Source organism: Triticum dicoccoides, chromosome 7A (genome assembly GCF_002162155.2).
Source record: "Triticum dicoccoides isolate Atlit2015 ecotype Zavitan chromosome 7A, WEW_v2.0, whole genome shotgun sequence".
Lineage (NCBI taxonomy): Eukaryota > Viridiplantae > Streptophyta > Magnoliopsida > Poales > Poaceae > Triticum > Triticum dicoccoides.
Window position 1 is genome coordinate 543874955 of NC_041392.1, and position 22635 is coordinate 543897589.

Sequence of the window (22635 nt, forward strand, 5' to 3'; positions counted from 1 at the left end):
TGGAATAGTTTCACAAAATCATGCCACCTGGAACACCACAGCATAATGGTGTGTCCGAACGTCATAACCGTACTATTATTGGATATAGTGCAATCTATCATGTTTCTTACCGATTAATCACTATAGTTTTGGGGTTATGCATTAGAGACAGCTGCATTCGCGTTAAAAAGGGCACCATCTAAATCCGTTGAGGCGACACCATATGAATTATGGTTTGGCAAGAAACCAAAGATGCCGTTTCTAAAAGTTTGAGGTTGCAATGCTTATGTGGAAAAGTTTCAACCTGATAAGCTCAAACCCAAATCGGAGAAGTGCGTCTTCATAGGATACCCAAAAAAAATCTTGGGTACACCTTCTATCACAGATCCAAAGGCAAGTTATTCATTGCTGATAATGGATCCTTTCTAGAGAAGGAGTTTCTCTTGAAAGAAGTGAGTGGGAGGAAAGTAGAACTTGATGAGGTAACTGTACCTGCTCCCTTATTAGAAACTAGTTCATCACAGAAATCTGTTCCTGTGACTACTACACCAATTAGTGAGGAAGCTAATGATGAAGATCATGTAACTTCAGATCAAGTTACTACCAAAACCTCGTAGGTAAACAAGTGTGAGATCCACACCAGAGTGGTACGGTAATCCTGTTCTGGAGGTCATGTTACTTGACCATGACGAACCTACGAACTATGAGGAAGCGATGATGAGCCCAGATTCCGCGAAATGGCTTGAGGCCATGAAATCTGAGATGAGATCCATGTATGAGAACAAAGTATGGACTTTGATTGACTTGCCCATTGATCGGCGAGCCATTGAGATTAAATGGATCTTCAAGAGGAAGACGGACGCTGATAGTGGTGTTACTATCTACAAAGCTAGAATTGTCGCAAAAGGTTTTCGACAAGTTCAAGGTGTTGACTATGATGAGAGTTTCTCACTCGTATATATGCTTAAGTCTGTCTGAATCATGTTAGCAATTGCCACAATTTATGAAATCTGGCAAATGGATAAACAAAACTACATTCCTTAATGGATTTATTAAAGAAGAGTTGTATATGATGCAGCAAGAAAGTTTTGTCAATCCTAAAGGTGCTAACAAAATATGCAAGCTCCAGCGATCCATCTATGGACTGGTGCAAGCATCTCGGAGTTGGAATATACGCTTTGATAAGTTGATCAAAGCATATAGTTTTATATAGACTTGCGGTGAAGCCTGTATTTACAAGAAAGTGAGTGGGAGCACTACAGCATTTCTGATAACTATATGTGAATGACATATTGTTGAACGGAGATAATGTAGAATTATTCTGCAAAGCATAAAGAAATGTTTGAAAGGAGTTTTTCAAAAAAAGACCTCGGTGAAGCTGCTTACATATTGAGCATCAAGATCTATAGAGATAGATCAATATGCTTGATAGGTTTTTCAATGAGTACATACCTTGACAAGTTTTTGAAATAGTTCAAAATGGAACAGTCAAAGAAAGAGTTCTTGCCTGTCTTACAAGGTGTTAAATTGAGTAAGACTCAAAGCCCGACCACGGCAGAAGATAGAAAGAGAATGAAAGTCATTCCCTATGCCTCAGCCATAGGTTCTATAAAGTATGCCATGCTGTGTACCAGACCTATTATATACCCTGCCCTGAGTTTGGCAAGGGAGTGCAATAGTGATCTAGGAGTAGATCACTGGACATTGGTCAAAATTATCCTTAGTGGAATAAGGATATGTTTCTCGATTATGGAAGTGACAAAAGGTTCGTCGTAAAGGGTTATGTCGATGCAAATTTTGACACTGATCCAGATGAATCTAAATCTCAATCTGGATACATATTGAAAGTGGGAGCAATTAGCTAGAGTAGATCTGTGCAGAGCATTGTTGACATAGAAATTTGCAAAATACTTACGGATCTGAATATGGCAGACCCGTTGACTAAACTTCTCTCACAAGCAAAACATGATCACACCTTAGTACTCTTTGGGTGCTAATCACATAGCGATGTGAACTAGATTATTGACTCTAGTAAACCCTTTGGGTGTTGGTCACATGACGATGTGAACTATGGGTGTTAATCACATGGTGATGTGAACTATTGGTATTAAATCACATGGCAATGTGAACTAGATTATTGACTCTAGTGCAAGTGGGAGACTGAAGGAAATATGCCCTAGAGGCAATAATAAAGTTATTATTTATTTCCTTATATCATGATAAATGTTTATTATTCATGCTAGAATTGTATTAACCAGAAACATAATACATGTGTGAATACATAGACAAACAGAGTGTCACTAGTATGCCTCTACTGATCAAAGATGGTTATGTTTCCTAACCATAGACATGAGTTGTCATTTGATTAACGGGATCACACCATTCGGAGAATGATGTGATTGACTTGACCCATTCCGTTAGCATAGCACTTGATCGTTTAGTTTGTTGCTATTGCTTTCTTCATGACTTATACATGTTCCTATGACTATGAGATTATGCAACTCTCGTTTACCGGAGGAACACTTTGTGTGCTACCAAATGTCACAACGTAACTGGGTGATTATAAAGGTGCTCTACAGGTGTCTCCAAAGGTACTTGTTGGGTTGGCGTATTTCGAGATTAGGATTTGTCACTCCGATTTTCGGAGAGGTATCTCTGGGCCCACTCGGTAATGCACATCACTATAAGCCTTCCAAGCATTGCAACTAATGGGTTAGTTGCGGGATGATGTATTACGGAACGAGTAAAGAGACTTGCCGGTAACGAGATTGAACTAGGTATTAAGATACCGACGATCGAATCTCGGGCAAGTAACATACCGATGACAAAGGGAACAACGTATGTTGTTATGCGGTCTGACCGATAAAGAACTTCGTAGAATATGTAGGAGCCAATATGGGCATCCAGGTCCCGCTATTGGTTATTGACCAGAGAGGTGTCTCGGTCATGTCTACATAGTTCTCGAACCCGTAGGGTCCGCACGCTTAACGTTCGTTGACGATATAGTACTATATGAGTTATGTATGTTGATGACCGAATGTTGTTCGGAGTCCGGGATGAGATCACGGACATGACGAGGAACTCCGGAATGGTCCGAAGATAAAGTTTGATATATGGGATAGTAGTGTTTGATCTCCGGAAGGGTTCCGGAATTCACCGGAAGGGGTTCCGGATGTTCCCCGAAATGTTTGGGCACGAGAACACTTTATCTGGGCCAAAGGGGAAAGCCCACGAGGCTTTTGGAAAGTGCAAAAGGAAGTTTTGCGGAGACCAGAGGCTAGACGCCAAGAACCCTGGCGTCTAGGGGGTAGACGCTGGGAACCCTGGTGTCTAGCCCTGGAGTCCGAGAAGGACTCTCGCCTTTCGGGTGAAACCGACTTTGAGGAGGCTTTTACTCCAAGTTTCGACCCCAAGGCTCAACATATAAATAGAGGGGTAGGGCTAGCACCAAAGACACATCAAGAAACACCAAGCCGTGTGCCGGCAACCCCGTCCCCTCTAGTTTATCCTCCGTCATAGTTTTCGTAGTGCTTAGGCGAAGCCTTGCGAAGATTGTTTTTCACCAACACCGTCACCACACCGTCGTGCTGCCGGAACTCATCTACTACTTCGCCCCTCTTGCTGGATCGAGAAGGCAAGGACGTCACCGAGCCGAACGTGTGCAGAACTCGGAGGTGCCGTGCTTTCGGTGCTTGGATCAGTCGGATCGTGAAGACTTACGACTACATCAACCGCGTTGATATAACGCTTCTGCTTACGGTCTACGAGGGTACGTAGACAACACTCTCCCCTCTCGTTGCTATGCATCACCATGATCTTGCGTGTGCGTAGATTTTTTTTTTGAAATTACTACGTTCCCCAACAATGAACTCATTATTTATTTATATTGGTGTTAAACTTACTGTATTCCAACTTCTCTATGGTTTATAAACTATTTTACTAGCCATTGATTCATCAAAATAAGTGAATAACACATCGAAAACAGAATCTGTCAAAAACAGAACAATCTGTAGTAATCTGGATCAAACGTATACTTCTGGAACTCATAAAATTCTAAAATAAATTGCTGGACCTGAGGAATTTATCTATTAATCATCTGCCAAAATAATTAACTAAATAGCACTTTCCAAATAAACATGGCAGCAATTCTCGTGAGCGCTAAAGTTTCTATTTTTTACAGCATGATCAACAAGACTTTCCCCAAGTCTTCCCAAAGGTTCTACTTGGCACAAACACTAATTAAAAGCATAAAACCACATCTAAACAGAGGCTAGATGAATTATTTATTACTAAACAGGAGCAAAAAGCAAGGAACAAAAAGAAAATGGGTTGCCTCCCACCAAGCGCTATCGTTTAACGCTCCTAGCTAGGCATGATGATTTCAATGATGCTGACATGAAGGATAAGAATTGTAACATAAAGACAGCATCATGAAGAATATGACTAGCACATTTAAGTCTAACCCACTTCCTATGCATAAGGATTTTGTGAGCAAACAACTTATGTGAACAAGAATCAACTTGCATAGGAAGGTAAAACAAGCATAACTTCAAGATTTTAAGCACATAGAGAGGAAACTTGATATTATTGCAATTCCTACAAGCATATGTTCCTCCCTCATAATAATTTTCAGTAGCATCATGAATGAATTCAACAATATAACCAGCATCTAAAGCATTATTTTCATGATCTACAAGCATAGAAATTTTATTACTCTCTATATAAGCAAAATTCTTCTCATTCAGAATAGTGGGAGTATCATAAGAAACTCAAATACTATAAATTGTTTCCACATTAAAAGAGTAATGTTCAGAAAAGGGGTAACCATAATCATGACAAGTTTTATAAATATAATCACTACTTTTTATAGTATAAGTATCATCACAATAATCATCATAAGTAGGAGGCATGCTATCATCATTATAGATTTGCATATCAAAACTTGGGAGACTAAAAATATCATCTCTATTAAGCATAGCTTCCCCAAGCTTGGGACAAACATTAATTGCAGCAAATATATTATCAAAAACATCATCTTCATAAGCATAATCACTCTCATCATTAATTGTATGGATAGCACCAATACTATAGCAATTATCATATTCTTCCAAGCAAGTGCCAAAAAGATTTTCAAGATCATAAGAAATATCATTATCTTCCACAATTATATTTTTCATGAGGCACAATAGTAATAGGAGCAGCATTATTTGGGGGAGATATCTTTTTACCTCTCTTCCTTTTTCTTTTCTTCTTTTTCACCACATCATGTGTGGGTTCAATCCTCCTTTTGGAGCTCCTTATTAATGAGATTGGTTGAATAGGAGGCTCCTCCTCGTTACCTGATTCATCATAAGAAATAATAGGAGGATATTGGGAAGTCTCTTCCCTTTAATTAGTATTCTCTTCATCTTCTATTTCTTTTCTTTTCTTTATGTAGTTGGCAATATAAGGATTTTCAATACAATTCACCGCACAATACATATAAATTTCCTCTAGATCAAAATCAATAAGTTTATAATGGGCAAATTCTGGAAGATGCTTAGTTATACGTTTCATTTCTCCATAACCCATAAGCAAACTAAATTCATTATAATGTGTAAGGTAAATCAAGTCATCACAATTTTTTGACACGATACGATCATGAAACAATTTGCATTGGGTATTGAAATGATCATGTTCATTGCAAAGCTCACAAGCATGGCCAACATAATTTAAATTTTCAGCACATTCATCTAGCTCTTCTTGCAACAATTTAGTTTCTAAGTACTTATGCCTCTTGCAATATCTATCTTCCCTATTTGGTGTGTACTTACAAACTCAATGTACTCCACAAAAATTGACATGTTTATAGGAGACATTTTGATCATAATTAGTGCAATCATCATTAGTATCATGGATATTCAAAGAATTTGTACTAACAACATTGCAATCATGCTCATCATTCAAAGATTCAGTACCAAACATTTTATAGATTTCTTCTTCTAGCACTTGAGCACAATTATCCTTTCCATCATACTCAAAAGATGAAGCGTATGAGGCAAACTTAATTCCATATTATTTTTTTGTAGTTTTCTTTTATAAACTAAACTAGTGATAAAACAAGAAACTAAAAGACTCGATTGCAAGATCTAAAGATATACCTTCAAGCACTCACCTCCCCGGCAATGGCGCCAGAAAAGAGCTTCATGTCTACGACACAACCTTCTTCTTGTAGACGTTGTTGGGCCTCCAAGTGCAGAGGTTTGTAGGACTGTAGCAAATTTCCCTCAAGTGGATGACCTAAGGTTTATCAATCCGTAGGAGGCGTAGGATGAAGATGGTCTCTCTCAAGCAACTCTGCAACCAAAATAACAAAGAGTCTCTTGTGTCCCCAACACACCCAATACAATGGTAAATTGTATAAGTGCACTAGTTCGGCGAAGAGATGGTGATACAAGTGGTATATGGATAGTAGATAAAGGTATTTGTAATCTGAAATTATAAAAACAGCAAGGTAACTAATGATAAAAGTGACCGTAAACGGTATTGCAATGCGTTGAAACAGGGCCTAGGGTTCATACTTTCGCTAGTGCAAGTTCCCTCAACAATACTAACATAATTGGATCACATAACTATCCCTCAACATGCAACAAAGAGTCACTCCAAAGTCACTAATAGCGGAGAACAATTGAAGAGATTATGGTAGGGTACGAAACCACCTCAAAGTTATTCTTTCCAATCAATCCGTTGGGCTATTCCTATGTGTCACAAACAGCCCTAGAGTTCGTACTAGAATAACACCTTAAGACACAAATCAACCAAAACCCTAATGTCACCTAGATACTCCAATGTCACCTCAAGTATTCGTGGGTATGATTATACGATATGCGTCACACAATTTCATATTCATCTATTCAACCAACACAAAGGACCTTAAAGAGTGCCCCAAAGTTTCTACCGGAGAATCACGACGAAAACGTTTGCCAACCCCTATGCATAGGTTCATGGGCGGAACCCGCAAGTTGATCACCAAAACATACATCAAGTGAATCATGTGGTATCCCATTGTCACCACAGATACGCACGGCAAGACATACATCAAGTGTTCTCAAATCTTTAAAGACTCAATCCGATAAGATAACTTCAAAGGGGAAACTCAATTCATTACAAGAGAGTAGAGGGGGAGGAGAAACATAAGATCCAACTATAATAGCAAAGCTCGCGATACATCAAGATCGTGCCAAATCAAGAACACGAGAGAGAGAGAGAGATCAAACACATAGGTACTGGTACATACCCTCAGCCCCGAGGGTGGACTACTCCCTCCTCATCATGGAGAGCACCGGTATGATGAAGATGTCTATCAGAGAGGGATTCTCCCTCCGGCAGGGTGCCGGAATGGGTCTAGATTGACTTTCGGTGGCTACGGAGGCTTCTGGCGGCGGAACTCCCGATCTATTGTGCTCCCCGGAAGTTTTAGGGTATATGGAGATATATAGGCGAAAGAAGTACGTCAGGGGGGCACGAGGGGCCCATGAGGGTGGAGGGCGCGCCCAGGGGGGTGGGCGCACCCCCTGCCTCGTGGCCTCCTCGCAGATCCCCCGACATGCACTCCAAGTCTTCTGGGCTTCTTTCCTTCCAAAAATGAGTTCCGTGAAGTTTCAGGTCAATTGGACTCCGTTTGATTTTCCTTTTCTTTGAAACCCTAAAACAGGGTAAAAAACAGAAACCTGCACTAGGCTCTGGGTTAATAGGTTAGTCCCAAAAATGATATAAAAGTGTATAATAAAGCCCATAAACATTCAAAACAGTAGATAATATAGCATGGAGCAATCAAAAATTATAGATACGTTGGAGACGTATCATATATGAATCTTTATGTCTCGACCATTTTGAGACTCCTCGTCATGTCCGTGATCTCATCCGGGACTCCGAACAAACTTCAGTTCATCAAAACACGAAACTCGTAATACAAATCATCATCGAACGTTAAGCGTGCAGACCCTACGGGTTCGAGAACTATGTAGACATGACCGAGACATATATTCGGTCAATAACCAATAGCAGAACCTGGATGCTCATATTGGCTCCTACATATTCTACAAAGATCTTTATCGGTCAAACCGCATAACAACATACGTTGTTCCTTTGTCATCACTATGTCACTTGCTCGAGATTCGATCGTCAGTATCATCATACCTAGTTCAATCTCGTCAACGACAAGTCTCTTTAGTTGTTCCGTAATGCATCATCCCATGACTAACTCATTAGTCACATTGCTTGCAAGGCTCATAGTGATGTGCATTACCGAGAGGGTCCAGAGATACCTCTCCGATACACTGAGTGACAAATCCTAATCTCGATCTATGCCAACTCAACAAACACCATCGAAGACACTCATATGGCATCTTTATAATCACCAATTACTTTGTGATGTTTGATAGCACACAAGGTGTTCCTTCGGTATTCGGGAGTTGCATAATCTCATAGTCTGAGGAACATGTATAAGTCATGAAGAAAGCAATAGCAGAAAAACTAAACGATCGTTATGCTAAGTTAACAGATGGTTCTTGTACATCACATCATTCTCTAATGATGTGATCCCGTTCATAAAATGACAACACATGTCTATGGCTAGGAAACTTAACCATCTTTGATTAACGAGCTAGTTAAGTAGAGGCATACTAGGGACACTCTGTTTGTCTATGTATCCACACATGTACTAAGTTTCCGGTTAATACAATTCTAGCATGAATAATAAACATTTATCATGATATAAGGAAATATAAATAACAACTTTATTATTGCCTCTAGGGCATATTTCCTTCAGTCTCCCACTTGCACTAGAGTCAATAATCTAGATTACATAGTAATGATTCTAACACCCATGGAGTCTTGGTGTTGATCATGTTTTGCTTGTGAGAGAGGCTTAGTCAATGGGTATGCAACATTCCGATCCGTATGTATCTTGCAAATCTCTATGTCTCCCTCCTTGACTTGGTCGTGGATGGAATTAAAGCGTCTCTTGATGTGCTTGGTTCTCTTGTGAAATCTGGATTCCTTTGCCAAGGCAATTGCACCAGTATTGTCACAAAAGATTTTCATTGGACCCTATGCACTAGGTATTACACCTAGATCGGATATGAACTCCTTCATCCTGACTCCTTCATTTGTAGCTTCTGAAGCAGCTATGTACTCCGCTTCACACGTAGATCCCGCCACGACGCTCTTCTTGGAACTACAACAACTGACAGCTCCACCATTTAATATAAGGGACAATTACATTTGATCCCCTAGTTGTGTCACACCCGTGTGTTTTGCCCCTAAATTCAAAAAACCCTCGTTTCTGCCCGAGCTCGTTTGCTCTTCTTATGTTTTTGCCCTTTGACTATTTGACCGTAACTTTGAAAACTTCATAACGAATTCATACTAACTCAGAAAAATGCATATAAGATATCAAAATGTCCGGAAAAACATAGAGTCATCCGGATCATTGTCAAAGCTTGCATCAAAATAACCGTTTATGACGAGCTCTTTGTCACCTCCATGAACAAGAAACATATCCTTAGTCCTTTTCAGGTATTTCAGGATGTTCTTGACTGCTGTCCAGTGATCCACTCCTGGATTACTTTGGTACCTCCCTGCTAAACTAATAGCAAGGCACACATCAGGTCTGGTACACAGCATTGCATACATGAGATAACCTATGGCTGAGGCATAGGGAATGACTTTCATTTTCTCTCTATCTTCTGCAGTGGTCGGGCATTGAGTATGACTCAACTTCACACCTTGTAACACAGGCAAGAGCCCTTTCTTTGACTGTTCCATTTTGAACTTCTTCAAAACTTTATCAAGGTATGTGCTTTGTGAAAGTCCTATTAAGCGTATTGATCTATCTCTATAGATCTTGATGCCCAATATATAAGCAGCTTCACCGAGGTCTTTAATTGAAAAATTCTTATTCAAGTATCCTTTTATGCCATTCAAAAATTCAGTATCATTTCCGATCAACAATATGTCATCCACATATAATATCAGAAATGCTACAGAGCTCCCACTCACTTTCTTGTAAATACAGGCTTCTCCAAAAGTCTGTATAAAACCATATGCTTTAATCACACTATCAAAGCCTATATTCTAACTCCGAGAGGCTTGCACCAGTCCATAAATGAATCTCTGGAGCTTGCACACTTTGTTAGCACCTTTTGGATCGACAAAACCTTCTGGTTGCATCATATACAACTCTTCTTTAAGATATCCATTAAGGAATGCAATTTTGACATCCATTTTCCAAATTTCATAATCATAAAATGTGGCAATTGCTAACATGATTCGGACAGACTTAAGCATCCTATGAACTTGTCAACTCCTTGAACTTGTCGAAAACCTTTCGGAACAAGTCGAGCTTTGTAGACAGTAACATTACCGTGAGTGTCAGTCTTCTTCTTGAAGATCCATTTATTCTCTATTGCTTGCCGATCATCGGGCAAGTCAACCAAAGTCCATCATTTGTTCTCATACATGGATCCCATCTCAGATTTCATGGCCTCAAGCCATTTCGCGGAATCTGGGCTCATCATCGCTTCCTCATAGTTCGTAGGTACGTCACAGTCAAGTAACATGACCTCTAGAACAAGATTACCGTACCACTCTGGTGCGGATCTTACTCTGGTTGACCTACAAGGTTCGATAGTAACTCGATCAGAAGTTTCATGATCATCATCATTAGCTTCCTCACTAATTGGTGTAAGAATCACCAAAACTGATTTCTGTGATGAACTACTTTCCAATAAGGGCGAAGGTACAGTTACCTCATCAAGTTCTACTTTCCTCCCACTCACTTCTTTCGAGAGAAACTCCTTCTCTATAAAGGATCCATTCTTAGCAACGAATATCTTGCCTTCAGATCTGTGATAGAAGGTGTACCCAACAATCTCCTTTGGGTATCCTATGAAGACATATTTCTCCAGTTTGGGTTCGAGCTTATCAGGTTGAAGCTTTTTCACATAAGCATCGCAGCCCCAAACTTTAAGAAACGGCAACTTGGGTTTCTTGCCAAGCCACAGTTCATATGGTGTCGTCTCAACGGATTTCGATGTTGCCCTATTTAACGTGAATGCAGCCGTCTCTAAAGCATAACCCCAAAATGATAGCGGTAAATCAGTAAGAGACATCATAGATCGCACCATATCTAATAAAGTGCGGTTACGACATTCGGACACACCATTACGCTGTGGTGTTCCAGGTGGCGTGAGTTGCGAAACTATTCCACATTGTTTCAAATGAAGACCAAACTCATAACTCAAATATTCACCTCCATGATCAGATCATAGAAACTTTATTTTCTTGTTACGATGATTTTCCACTTCACTCTAAAATTCTTTGAACTTTTCAAATGTTTCAGACTTATGTTTCATTAAGTAGATACACCCATATCTGCTCAAATCATCTGTGAAGGTCAGAAAATAACGGTACCCGCCATGAGCATCAACACTCATCGGGCCGCATACATCAGTATGTATTATTTCCAATAAGTCTGTTGCTCGCTCCATTGTTCCGGAGAACGAAGTCTTAGTCATCTTGCCCATGAGGCATGGTTCGCAAGCATCAAGTGACTCCAAAATCCCATCAGCATGGAGTTTCTTCATGTGCTTTACACCAATATGACCTAAACGGCAGTGCCACAAATAAGTTGCACTATCATTATTAAACTTGTATCTTTTGGCTTCAATACTATGAATATGTGTATCACTACTATCGTGATTCGACAAAAATAGACCACTCATCAAGGGTGCATGACCATAAAAGATATTACTCATATAAATAGAACAACCATTATTCTCTGATTTAAATGAATAATCGGCTCGCATCAAACAAGATCCAGATATAATGTTCATGGTTAACACTGGCACCAAATAACAATTATTCGGGTCTAAAACTAATACCGAAGGTAGATGTAGAGGTAGCGTGCCGACGGGGATCACATCGACTTTGGAACCATTTCCCACGCGCATTGTCACCTCGTCATTAGCCAATCTTCATTTAATCCGCAGCCCCTATTTCGAGTTGCAAATATAAGCAACAGAACCAGTATCAAATACCCAGGCGCTACTACGAGCATTAGTAAGGTACACATCAATAACATGTATATCAAATATACCTTTCACTTTGCCATCCTTCTTATCCGCCAAATACTTGGGTCAGTTCCGCTTCCCGTGACCAGTCCCTTTGCGGTAGAAGCACTCAGTCTCAGGCTTAGGTCCAGACTTGGGGTTCTTCACTTGAGCAGCGACTTGCTTGCCGTTCTTCTTGAAGTTTCCATTCTTCCCTTTGCCCTTCTTCTTGAAACTAGTGGTCTTGTTGACCATCAACACTTGATGCTCCTTCGTGATTTCTACCTCCGCAGCCTTTAGCATTGCGAAGAGCTCGGGAATTGTCTTATACATCACTTGCATATTATAGTTCATCACGAAGCTTTTGTAGCTTGGTGGCGGTGATTGAAGAACTCTGTTAATGACACTATCATCAGGAAGATTAACTCCCAGTTGAGTCAAGTGGTTGTGGTACCCAGACATTCTGAGTATATGTTCACTGACAGAACTATTCTCCTCCATTTTTTAGTTGTAGAACTTATTGGATACTTCATATCTCTCAATCCGGGCATTTGCTTGAAATATTAACTTCAACTTCCAAAACATCTCATATGCTCCATGACGTTCAAATCGTCGTTGAAGTCCCGATTCTAAGCCATAAAGCAAGGCACACTAAACTATCAAGTAGTCATCAGCTTTGCTCTGCCGGACGTTCATAACATCTGGAGTTGCTCCTGCAGCGGGCTTTGCACCTAGCGGTGCTTCCAGGACGTAATTCTTCTGTGCAGCAATGAGGATAATCCTCAAGTTACGGACCCAGTCCGTGTAGTTGTTACCATCATCTTTCAACTTAGCTTTCTCTAGGAACGCATTAAAATACAAAGGAACAGTATCACATGCCATTTATCTACAGCAACATAGACATGCAAAATACTATCAGGTACTAAGTTCATGATAAATTAAAGTTCAATTAATCATATTACTTAAGAACTCCCACTTAGATAGACATCCCTCTAGTCATCTAAATGATCACGTGATCCATATCAACTAAAGCATGTCCGATCATCACGTGAGATGGAGAAGTTTTGATGCGGAGCATCCTATGGACATCACCATGTCAAGATTCCATTTGGAAAGTGACACGTGCCACATCTACTTCATACATACAAAGGTGAATCATCTCCTTTACATGTGTCCACTTGTACCTTTCGAGGATGGTATACTACTTGACCCCTCTCTCGTGTGCATACATAGGTGTGAGCGGAGCTACACATTCATCGAGGAGGAGTCCAAGAAGAAGAGAACATCTACACTATCCAAGAGGGAAGCCTGGAAGCGGAGAAGGAAGCGCCAAGAAGAAGGCAGCGGCTCCTAGGAAACCCCGTGCGCACGGGCCCTTCGACCCCGTGCCCCACGGGCCTCCCAGGTTGGCGGTCCTGAAGCCCCCGTGCGCACGGGCGTGTATCGTGTCCACGGGCCCAACGGAACCCTGTGGGCACGAGGGCTTCAGGACCGCTAGCCTGGGAGGCCTGTGGGCACGGGGTCGGAGGGGCCCGTGCGCACGGGGTTGCCTGGGAGCCGCTGCCTTCTTCTTGTCGCTTCCTTCTCCGCTTCCAGGCTTCCCTCTTGGATGGTGTAGATGTTCTCTTCTTCTTGGACTCCTCCTCGATGAATGTGTAGCTCCGCTCACACCTATGTATGCATACGAGAGAGGGGTCAAGTAGTATACCATCCTCGAAAGGTACAAGTGGACACGTGTAAAGGAGATGATTCACCTTTGTATGTATGAAGTAGATGTGGCATGTGTCACTTTCCAAATGGACTCTTGACATGATGATGTCCATAGGATGCTCCGCATCAAGTTTTCAATGGTGAACATCACTATGTTGATCATATCTACTATATGACTCACGCTCGATCTTTCGGTCTCAGTGTTCCGAGGCCATATCTGCATATGCTAGGCTCGTCAATTTTAACTTGAGTATTTTGCTTGTGCAAAACTGGCTTGCACCCGTTGTATGTGAACATAGAGCCTATCACACCCGATCATCACGTGATGTCTCGGCACGACAAACTGTAGCAACGATGCATACTCAGGGAGAACACTTGTACCTTGAAATTTAGTGAGAGATCATCTTATAATGCTACCGCCGTACTAAGCAAAATAAGATGCATAAAAGATAAACATCATATGCAATCAAAATAAGTGATATGATATGGCCATCATCATCTTGTGCCTTTGATCTCCATCTCCAAAGCACCGTCATGATCACCATCGTCACCGGCTTGACACCTTGATCTCCATCGTAGCATCGTTGTCGTCTCGCCAACTATTGCTTCTCCGACTATCGCTACCGCTTAGTGATAAAGTAAAGCAATTACATGTCGACTGCATTTCATACAATAAAGAGACAACCATATGGCTCCTGCCAGTTGCCGATAACTGTTACAAAACATGATCATCTCATACAACAATTTATATATCATCACGTCTTGACCATATCACATCACAACATGCCCAACAAAAACAAGTTAGATGTCCTCTACTTTGTTGTTGCAAGTTTTACGGTGCTGCTACGGGCTTCTAGCAAGAACCGTTCTTACCTATGCATCAAAACCACAACGATTTTTCGTCAAGTGTGTTGTTTTAGCCTTCAACAAGGACCGGGCGTAGTCAAACTCGATTCAACTAAAGCTGGAGAAATAGACACCCGCTAGCCACCTGTGTGCGAAGCACGTCGGTAGAACCAGTCTCATGAACATGGTCATGTAATGTCGGTCCGGGCCGCTTCGTCCAACAATACCGCTGAATCAAAGTAAGACATTGTTGGTAAGCAGTATGACTATTATCGCCCACAACTCATTGTGTTCTACTCGTGCATATAACATCTACGCATAGACCTAGCTCGGATGGCACTGTTGGGGAACGTAGTATTTCAAAATATTTACCTACGATCACGCAAGATCTATTTAGGAGAAGCATAGCAATGAGCGGGGAGAGTGTTTCCACGTACCCTCGTAGACTGAAAGCGAAGCGTTTAGTAATGCGGTTGATGTAGTCGAACGTCTTCGTGATCCAACTGATCCAAGTACCAAACATACGGCACCTCCGCGTTCAGCACACGTTCAGCTAGATGACATCCCTTGAGCTCTTGATCCAGTTGAGTCCGAGGGAGAGTTTCGTCAGCACAACATCGTGATGATGGTGATGATGAAGTTACCGGCGCAGGGCTTCGCCTAAGCACTACGACGATATGACCGAGGTGTGTAACTGTGGAGGGGGGCACCGCACCCGGCTAAGAGAAGACTTGGTGTGCCTTTGGGGTGCCCCCTCCCACGTATATAAAGGGGGGAGGAGAGGTGGCCGGCCCTAGGGGGGCGCGCCATGGGGGGGTCCTACTTGGACTCTCGGTCCAAGTAGGATTCGGTCCCCCCCCCCCCTTTCCTAGTCCAAGTAGAAGAAGAAGGGAAGGACGAAGAGAAGAGAAGGAAGGAGGGGGCGCCGCCCCTCCCCTTGTCCAATTCGGACTGGGCAAGGGGGGCGCCACCTCTGGCTGACCCTCTCTCTTCTCCACTAAGGCCCATGGTGGCCCATTAACCTCCCGGGGGGTCCGGTAACCCCCGGTACTCCGAAACTTATCCGAAACGATCCAAACCATTCTGGTGTCCGAATGTAGCCTTCCAATATATGAATCTTTATGTCTCGACCATTTTGAGACTCCTCGTCATGTCTGTGATCTCATCTGGGACTCCGAACAAACTTTGGTTAATCAAAACACAAAACTCGTAATATAAATCGTCATCGAACGTTAAGCGTGCGGACCCTACGGGTTCGAGAACTATGTAGACATGACCGAGACATATCTCTGGCCAATAACCAATAGCGGAACCTGGATGCTCATATTGGCTCCTACATATTCTACGAAGATCTTTATCGGTCAAACCGCATAACAACATACGTTGTTCCCTTTGTCATCGATATGTTACATGCCCGGGATTCGATTGTCGGTATCATCATACCTAGTTCAATATCGTCATCGGCAAGTCTCTTTACTCGTTCCATAATGCATCATCCCATGACTAACTCATTGGTCACATTGCTTGTGAGGCTCATAGTGATGTGCATTACCGAGAGGGCCCAGAGATACCTCTCCGATACACGGAGTGACAAATTCTAATCTCGATCTATGATAACTCAACAAACATCATTGGAGACACCTGTAGAGCATCTTTATAATCACCTAGTTACGTTGTGACGTTTGATAGCACACAAGGTGTTCCTACGGTATTCGGGAGTTGCATAATCTCATAGTCTGAGGAACATGTATAAGTCATGAAGAAAGCAATAGCAGAAAAACTAAATGATCATTATGTTAAGATAATGGAGGGGTCTTGTCCATCACATCATTCTCTAATGATGTGATCCCGTTCATCAAATGACAACACATGCCTATGGCTAGGAAACTTAACCATCTTTAATTAACAAGCTAGTTAAGTAGAGGCATACTAGGGACACTGTTTGTCTATGTATATACACATGTACTAAGTTTCTAGTTAATACAATTCTAGCATGAATAATAAACATTTATCATGATATAAGGAAATATAAATAACAACTTTATTATTGCCTCTAGGGCATATTTCCTTCAGTTCGCTTAAGGGAATATCTTGTTGTTTACTTTCCCACGAGCATCTGGGAAAAGGAAGGCAGTGGAAGAAGGCCCATGGATGGTTGGTAAGGAGTTAACCATAATGGAAGATTTTGATCCGACAAACATACTGGTGGAGTACAAGTTTAGCCTGATCCCAGTTCGGGCGCGCGTCGTGAAGATGCCACTAGGGATGATGAGTAGATCAAATGGGGAGGTAATTGGTGATGAGATTGGGAAGACAGTCAAGGTGGGTGTGAGCCAAGATTAAAGGTAGCAATGGGTCGGATTCAACTCAGGTTGAACAATTTCAAAATCCACATCCGTAAAGACATTCTCTATACCCATCCCCAAAAAATGGATAAAAATCGTGCCCATGTTCAAATTGATGGTCGTGCTCGTCTCTACAAATTACTACCACCGCTCCTCTCTTTGCATGCCTCCCCACCGCCCCATTAACATTAAGCTTCGAGATGCCTGGGAGTGACCGGGTCCATGGTTTTCGGCAAGTGGTTGGCACATGCGATACAATCCTTGTTTCTCTTCGGATAATGATCGAAGGTCCGAAAGAAAATTCTGAATAAAACGTGTGTGGATTGAGGACGCTGAAATTCAAGCTCATAGATGGCATTCAGACGAGCATATCATATGGACCAGATTGTCAGGACCGTCTCAGTAAACTCTTCATGTATAGTGAAGATTACATGGTAAAAATTCATTGCTTTGCTTGTGGTTCAATATTTGTGATCATACTTTCCACCATATCATTTGTGGGCAGTGCCCAGACGCACCGAGTCATAGGACATTCAATAAGAGCGTGGCGTCGAGAGTCTGGCCTGCCACACATCGGGCATTGGGAGGTAGTCGCCATGTTCATGTGACTTAGGACATTAAAGAAAGGAAGACCCTGGTGAGCCAACCTCGGTAGACAAACCCGTACCCAAAGACCGGGCATCCTCAAAGATTCACCCAATCGCGAGTTGTGGATGCTAAATTTGACGAGCCGGTTGTGTGATATATCCAAAGAAGGGGTCTTTCTTTGTATGTTCGGTATACCGCATGTTAATATAAAAATCATTTGATGGTTTTTTTAGGCAAGAAAAACATTCATTTGACAGTAAAACTTCAACAAGGTATGATATATCTGGGCCTGAGGCATGTTCGGCTTCGGGCCGAGCCCAGCCCAAGCTCGGAACATGGCCGATTCTTCCGGGCAGTCCCGACATTCACCAAAAATCTACCTGCGGGCCGCGCGACATAAAGCCAACTCACGAGTGAGCTCTAGCGGCCCTGAGAAACTTCCAAAGAAAATATCCGCCAATAGACACACAATTCATCCCCTCTCTCTGGTACTTTCCAGAATGTTCCATCCCACTCCTATAAATACTCCACAACCCCCACACTCCGCTCCCGCCAAAGCAGACATCACTCACTCACGAGCGGCCAACCAAACGAACACTTGCACGGGCTGCACTCCGGTCAGAACCAGATGGACTCCGCCGCCGCCGTGACCATGGACGTCAAGCAGGAGGAGCCCGAGATGGTGGTGCTGGACGACGACGACGGCGACGCGGGCTGCTGCCTGGCGCCGACGCCGCTGGACCTGTCGGCGGCCGCGGCGGTGCCGCCGTTCCTGGCCAAGACGTTCGACATGGTGGAGGACCCGGCGACGGACGCGGTGGTGTCGTGGGGCGCGGCGCGGAACAGCTTCGTGGTGTGGGATCCCCACGCCTTCGCCGCCCGCCTCCTCCCGCTGCACTTCAAGCACGCCAACTTCTCCAGCTTCCTCCGGCAGCTCAACACCTACGTAAGTGCGTCTGCGGCGGTTCCATTCTTTTGCTGATCGATCGCTGTTTTCCTTCCTTTGCTGATGAATGTGGTGCGATTGTTGCAGGGATTCCGTAAGGTGAACCCGGACAGGTGGGAGTTCGCCAACACGGGCTTTCTCGGCGGGCAGCGCCACCTCCTCGCCGGCATCCGTCGCCGCCGCGGCGCCGACACCGGCCGCCGTCCCGCTGCGGCATTGTCGCCGTCGTCGTCGTGCGCGGAGGGCGCCGGCGGCTTCGGCCCAGTGGAGGGGGAGCTGGAGCGGCTGCGGCGGGACCGGGAGGCGCTGAAGCGGGAGCTGGCCGGGCTCAAGCGGCAGCAGGAGGAGGCGCGCGCGACGCTGCTCGACATGGAGCGCCGCGTGGAGGGCACGGAGCGGCGGCAGGAGCAGTGCAAGGCCTTCCTCGCGCGCGCCGTCAGGAGCCCGGCCTTCCTGGCCAACCTGGCGCGCCGCAACGGCCTCAGCGCGGCGGCTCCGGCGTCCGTCATCGACGGCAAGAAGAAGCGGCGGCTTCTCAACGCCAACTCTTCGCCGCCGCCCGCGGAGGACGGGTTCACATTCGAGGAGCTGGCACTGGCGGCCGGCGTCGTCGAGGAAGCGGCCGCGCCGACCCGGAGCGGCGTCACGACGGACATGATCTGGTACGAGCTGCTCGAGGAGGGGCAGGCGGAGATAGACGTGGAGGTGGAGGAGCTCGTGGCCGCCGCGGGGGACATGGAGCCGTGGGAGTTCGGCGAGGAGGAGGTGCAGGACCTGATGCAGCAGATAGACTCCTTTGCCGGCCCGCCCAGTTGTTGAATCTTGATCGCCTCATCAGCTCAGCTCGGCACAATTCACTAGTATCATTATTAGTAGCTAGCAGCAGGGCATAGTAGCTTTGCAGTTTGATTATGATTATTACCATATGTGTGCTTGTCGTTGCTAATTCGGATTCTGCGTGTGTTCGTGCAGGATCCGGATGATGGAGTCTGTGGGGATGCAAGGTGTGGAAGGGAGCGACAGTCAGTACGCTCCGGAAGTTCAGATGCCTAGGTACCGCCGATGCATCCATATTCATTACTTGTATTTGGGCTGACGATTTTCTCTCCGAATATATAAACTTTTTAAAACTCCATTCTAATTTGTTTCTTCAGCGTTCGATTACCAATCTGGGATGGTGATCCTCACATTAAAAGGCTGTGATGATGCATGATGTGTCTTTTGATTTGTAGGAACTGGGAAGGTTGCAGAATTGCAGACAGCCTGGTGAAAAAATGGTGCTTTCAGGACTACTCCATTTCAAGTCTATTTCGTTGATCCCCCAAAAAGAAGTCTATTTCATTGATCAATGACAAATGGACTACTCCATTTCAAGTCTGTTTCGTTGATCCCTCAAAAAAGAAGTCAATTTCATTGATCAGTAATGGTTTCAGCTCATGAACATGGATAACTAATATGGACTAAACATGTTGCTTTGTTTCTTCAGCATGCTCACTGACTTCTTTTACATGGAAAATCGTCTTGATTTCGTCACAGGTTGCCGTTCTGTAGAAGCTTAGAAATATTATCTGCATCAGCAAGCACTAACCCAATGCAAATATTAGACGAAAATCAACGCATCTGTACTGAGAGATGAACTAGGAAAAATGCATAACTTGAGCAAACAAAAGTAACTGGATATAACAACAGCCGAATGAGCACTTCCACAACAGTTTCGAAACAGCAGCAGAAAAACACACAATATGTACATTTCAGTACGTGACGATGCTACTTGTTAACACTAACATTACATCTTCATATGAGAGTACCAGAGCTTTATCGACAGTGTTATCGGTCATCGCCGTCTTCATCATCAAATTCATCACACCTTGACATGAAAGCACAAAATTTCAGTCGTCTTCGTCTTCATCATCGAATTCATCTTCCTCTTCTTCCTCACTCAGCTCTTCCATAGGCTCATCCTCTTCTCCGACTATAAAACCTCCCAGTGTCTCATCTGCTTCATCATCTTCATCATCTTCATCTGTCTCATCCTGTTCGTCCGCGGTATCCTCATTTTCTGTTTTAGAGCTCTCCTTGCGAGGTTTTTTGGGGTCTTTCGATCTTGTTACATACTTTTTTGGTCTCTTCATGCTAGAGCCTGTTAGCAGGGAGTCTTTTCCATCCTCGCTCTGATCAGTCCACTCATCATCATCTTCACCCCCTCTCTTTTTCTTCTTGTTCGCACCACTACGACCCCTTGATTTACGTCCCGTGTTACTGACATCGTCATCATCTTCATCATCGCTGCCCTTCGTTATTTCCTCTAGGAACCAGTTCCAATCCTTCGGAGGGCGAATTCTGCCCTTAGGGTAATTGTCAAATTCATGACCCATCGACAAAAACCCAAACTCTGCAGCCAAAATTATACTCCTTAGTCACTGACACGGAAAAGGCAAAGTGTAAAAGCAGAAAGAACTTCTGGTAATACGGGAGCATCAACTTAATTACCTATATAGCTTTAGATTTAAGAAAAGAACGAACAACTTATTTCAACATCAGGAATGATTTTTTTTAGCTCATAACTTAAAGAACAATAGCATGTATGAAGCAGACTCGGCCGAATCGTAAATTACAACGAACCCAATCAATTCCTAATGTATAGCAATTATTTTTCCTGGCTTCTGCCATTTCAAATGAACATAATGTACACAGAAATTAGCAGCCGTTAAACATGTACTATCATTAACCAATAACTAACACATCCTAACCATAAGAGGCAGAGTTAGAAAACAGGCAATGCAGTAATGCAATCTACTCCAATGTAACCAGACCCGAATGCCATAACAATTTCTCTCTGCAACATTGCTACCAACAAATTTCCCGGCACCGAGATTGCATTCTCTCTCTGAAAGGAAGAACAACCAAACCCAAGCTCACCTTGAACGGGGTCGATGCTTTCAAGATCAATTTTGAGATCCTCTACTTCCTCATCCAACTCGTCATCACCGGACGCCGCCATAACCTCCTCCTTCGTCCCCTCCGTAGCCTCCTCCGCTGCTCGCCTCTCCCTTTCCCTCTCCTTCCTCTCCCGCGTCCGCTTCTCCCGCCTCGCCACCGCGTCCAGCACCGCGGTGTCCACCTCCGCCTCCTCACCCGCACCGGCCTCCCCCTCCCCGCCCGTCCTCCGCACCGTCCAGAACGACGGCGCCGAGAGCGACAGAGACAGCCCGTCCCCGGCCCGGAGCTCGCCCGCCTCGCCGCGGCGGTACACCTTGTCTCCGCCGAACGACGAGCGGACGAGCACGGGGTTCCTCCCCACGACGTCGAAGGCGACCCTAGGCTCTCCGCCGCCCACGAGGCGGAGCGACACGTGGCGGCGCGACACGTTGAGGTCTGCCGGAGCCTGGTCGCCGCGGCCGAGGTCGGCCGCCGGGGACTCGCTGGAGAGGGGAACCACTCTTCCGCCGCCGCCTGCTTCGAGCTCCAGCTCCATCGCGCCCGGTTCGCGGTGAGGAGGTGGGGGATTTGGAACTTTGGAGTGGGAGGCGACGACTGCGAAGAATGGAGGGAGAGTGCCGGCGGGGTCGTCTTTTCGGGAGGCGGTGCCGAGATCTGGGCCTTTTAGGCTTTGTGCTACGTGGGTAGACCAGGGGCCTGCTTGGATAATAATAGCAAAAGGGAACAAATAAGGCCTGCTTAGGTTTTGTTCACGTGGCCCGGGCCGGTGGTCTCTGCACGCAGGCCCTTCCAGAAGATCAAAACACCGAACTTGTCTCAAAAAAATTAGTACATTTATATCGACTGCCATTTACTAAAAAAAATTATATCGACCGCCATATTCCTGGAGACACTCGCTCCTAGAGTGCTCAATGGCGAGATGTATATGGGCGCTAGATAAAGGAGACATAGTAGACCGGATGATCACTAGCACGGAGCCGAGGGCAAAACACTGGATCTTTGCGCTCATGGATGCGTTTTCTCATGTGGAATTTGTGAGAATGGAGTCACACTCTGGGCTATTTGGGTTGCACGCCGGAAATTTCATTCATGAAGGTATCACACAAAGTCCTCTGTTCACCCACCTGTTCATCTAGCGATTTATAGCGGAACTGGATATGCTTCAGGAGAGAAAGCCGACATTTTTGCA

At 44.2% G+C, this 22635-nt stretch overlaps 2 protein-coding genes across 2 annotated transcripts; one reads left to right on the forward strand and one right to left on the reverse strand.

Moving 5' to 3' along the window:
* The first annotated feature begins 18129 nt into the window (after positions 1-18129).
* Positions 18130-19961, forward strand: LOC119332099 (putative heat stress transcription factor A-6a). Its single transcript, XM_037605269.1, has 3 exons — positions 18130-18506; positions 18594-19559; positions 19739-19961. Exons 1-2 carry the CDS (start codon positions 18189-18191, stop codon positions 19323-19325), a joined length of 1050 nt encoding a protein of 349 aa, XP_037461166.1. The 5' UTR covers positions 18130-18188; the 3' UTR covers positions 19326-19559; positions 19739-19961.
* Positions 19962-20161: 200 nt separating this feature from the next.
* LOC119331039 (uncharacterized protein DDB_G0286299-like) lies at positions 20162-22064 on the reverse strand. The gene is made up of 2 exons (XM_037604210.1): positions 21426-22064; positions 20162-20898 (listed from the first exon to the last, which is right to left on the reverse strand). The coding sequence occupies exons 1-2, from the start codon at positions 21979-21981 to the stop codon at positions 20396-20398; spliced, it is 1059 nt and encodes a 352-aa protein (XP_037460107.1). The 5' UTR covers positions 21982-22064; the 3' UTR covers positions 20162-20395.
* Between the last annotated feature and the right edge of the window lie 571 nt (positions 22065-22635).

Coding starts and splice junctions, on each gene's coding strand:
- LOC119332099 (XM_037605269.1), top strand. CDS start 18,189: ATGGACTCCGCCGCCGCCGTGACCATGGACGTCAAGCAGGAGGAGCCC. Junction 18,507..18,593: donor TCCGGCAGCTCAACACCTAC/GTAAGTGCGTCT, acceptor CGATTGTTGCAG/GGATTCCGTAAGGTGAACCC.
- LOC119331039 (XM_037604210.1), bottom strand. CDS start 21,981: ATGGAGCTGGAGCTCGAAGCAGGCGGCGGCGGAAGAGTGGTTCCCCTC. Junction 20,899..21,425: donor AAGCATCGACCCCGTTCAAG/GTGAGCTTGGGT, acceptor TTTTGGCTGCAG/AGTTTGGGTTTTTGTCGATG.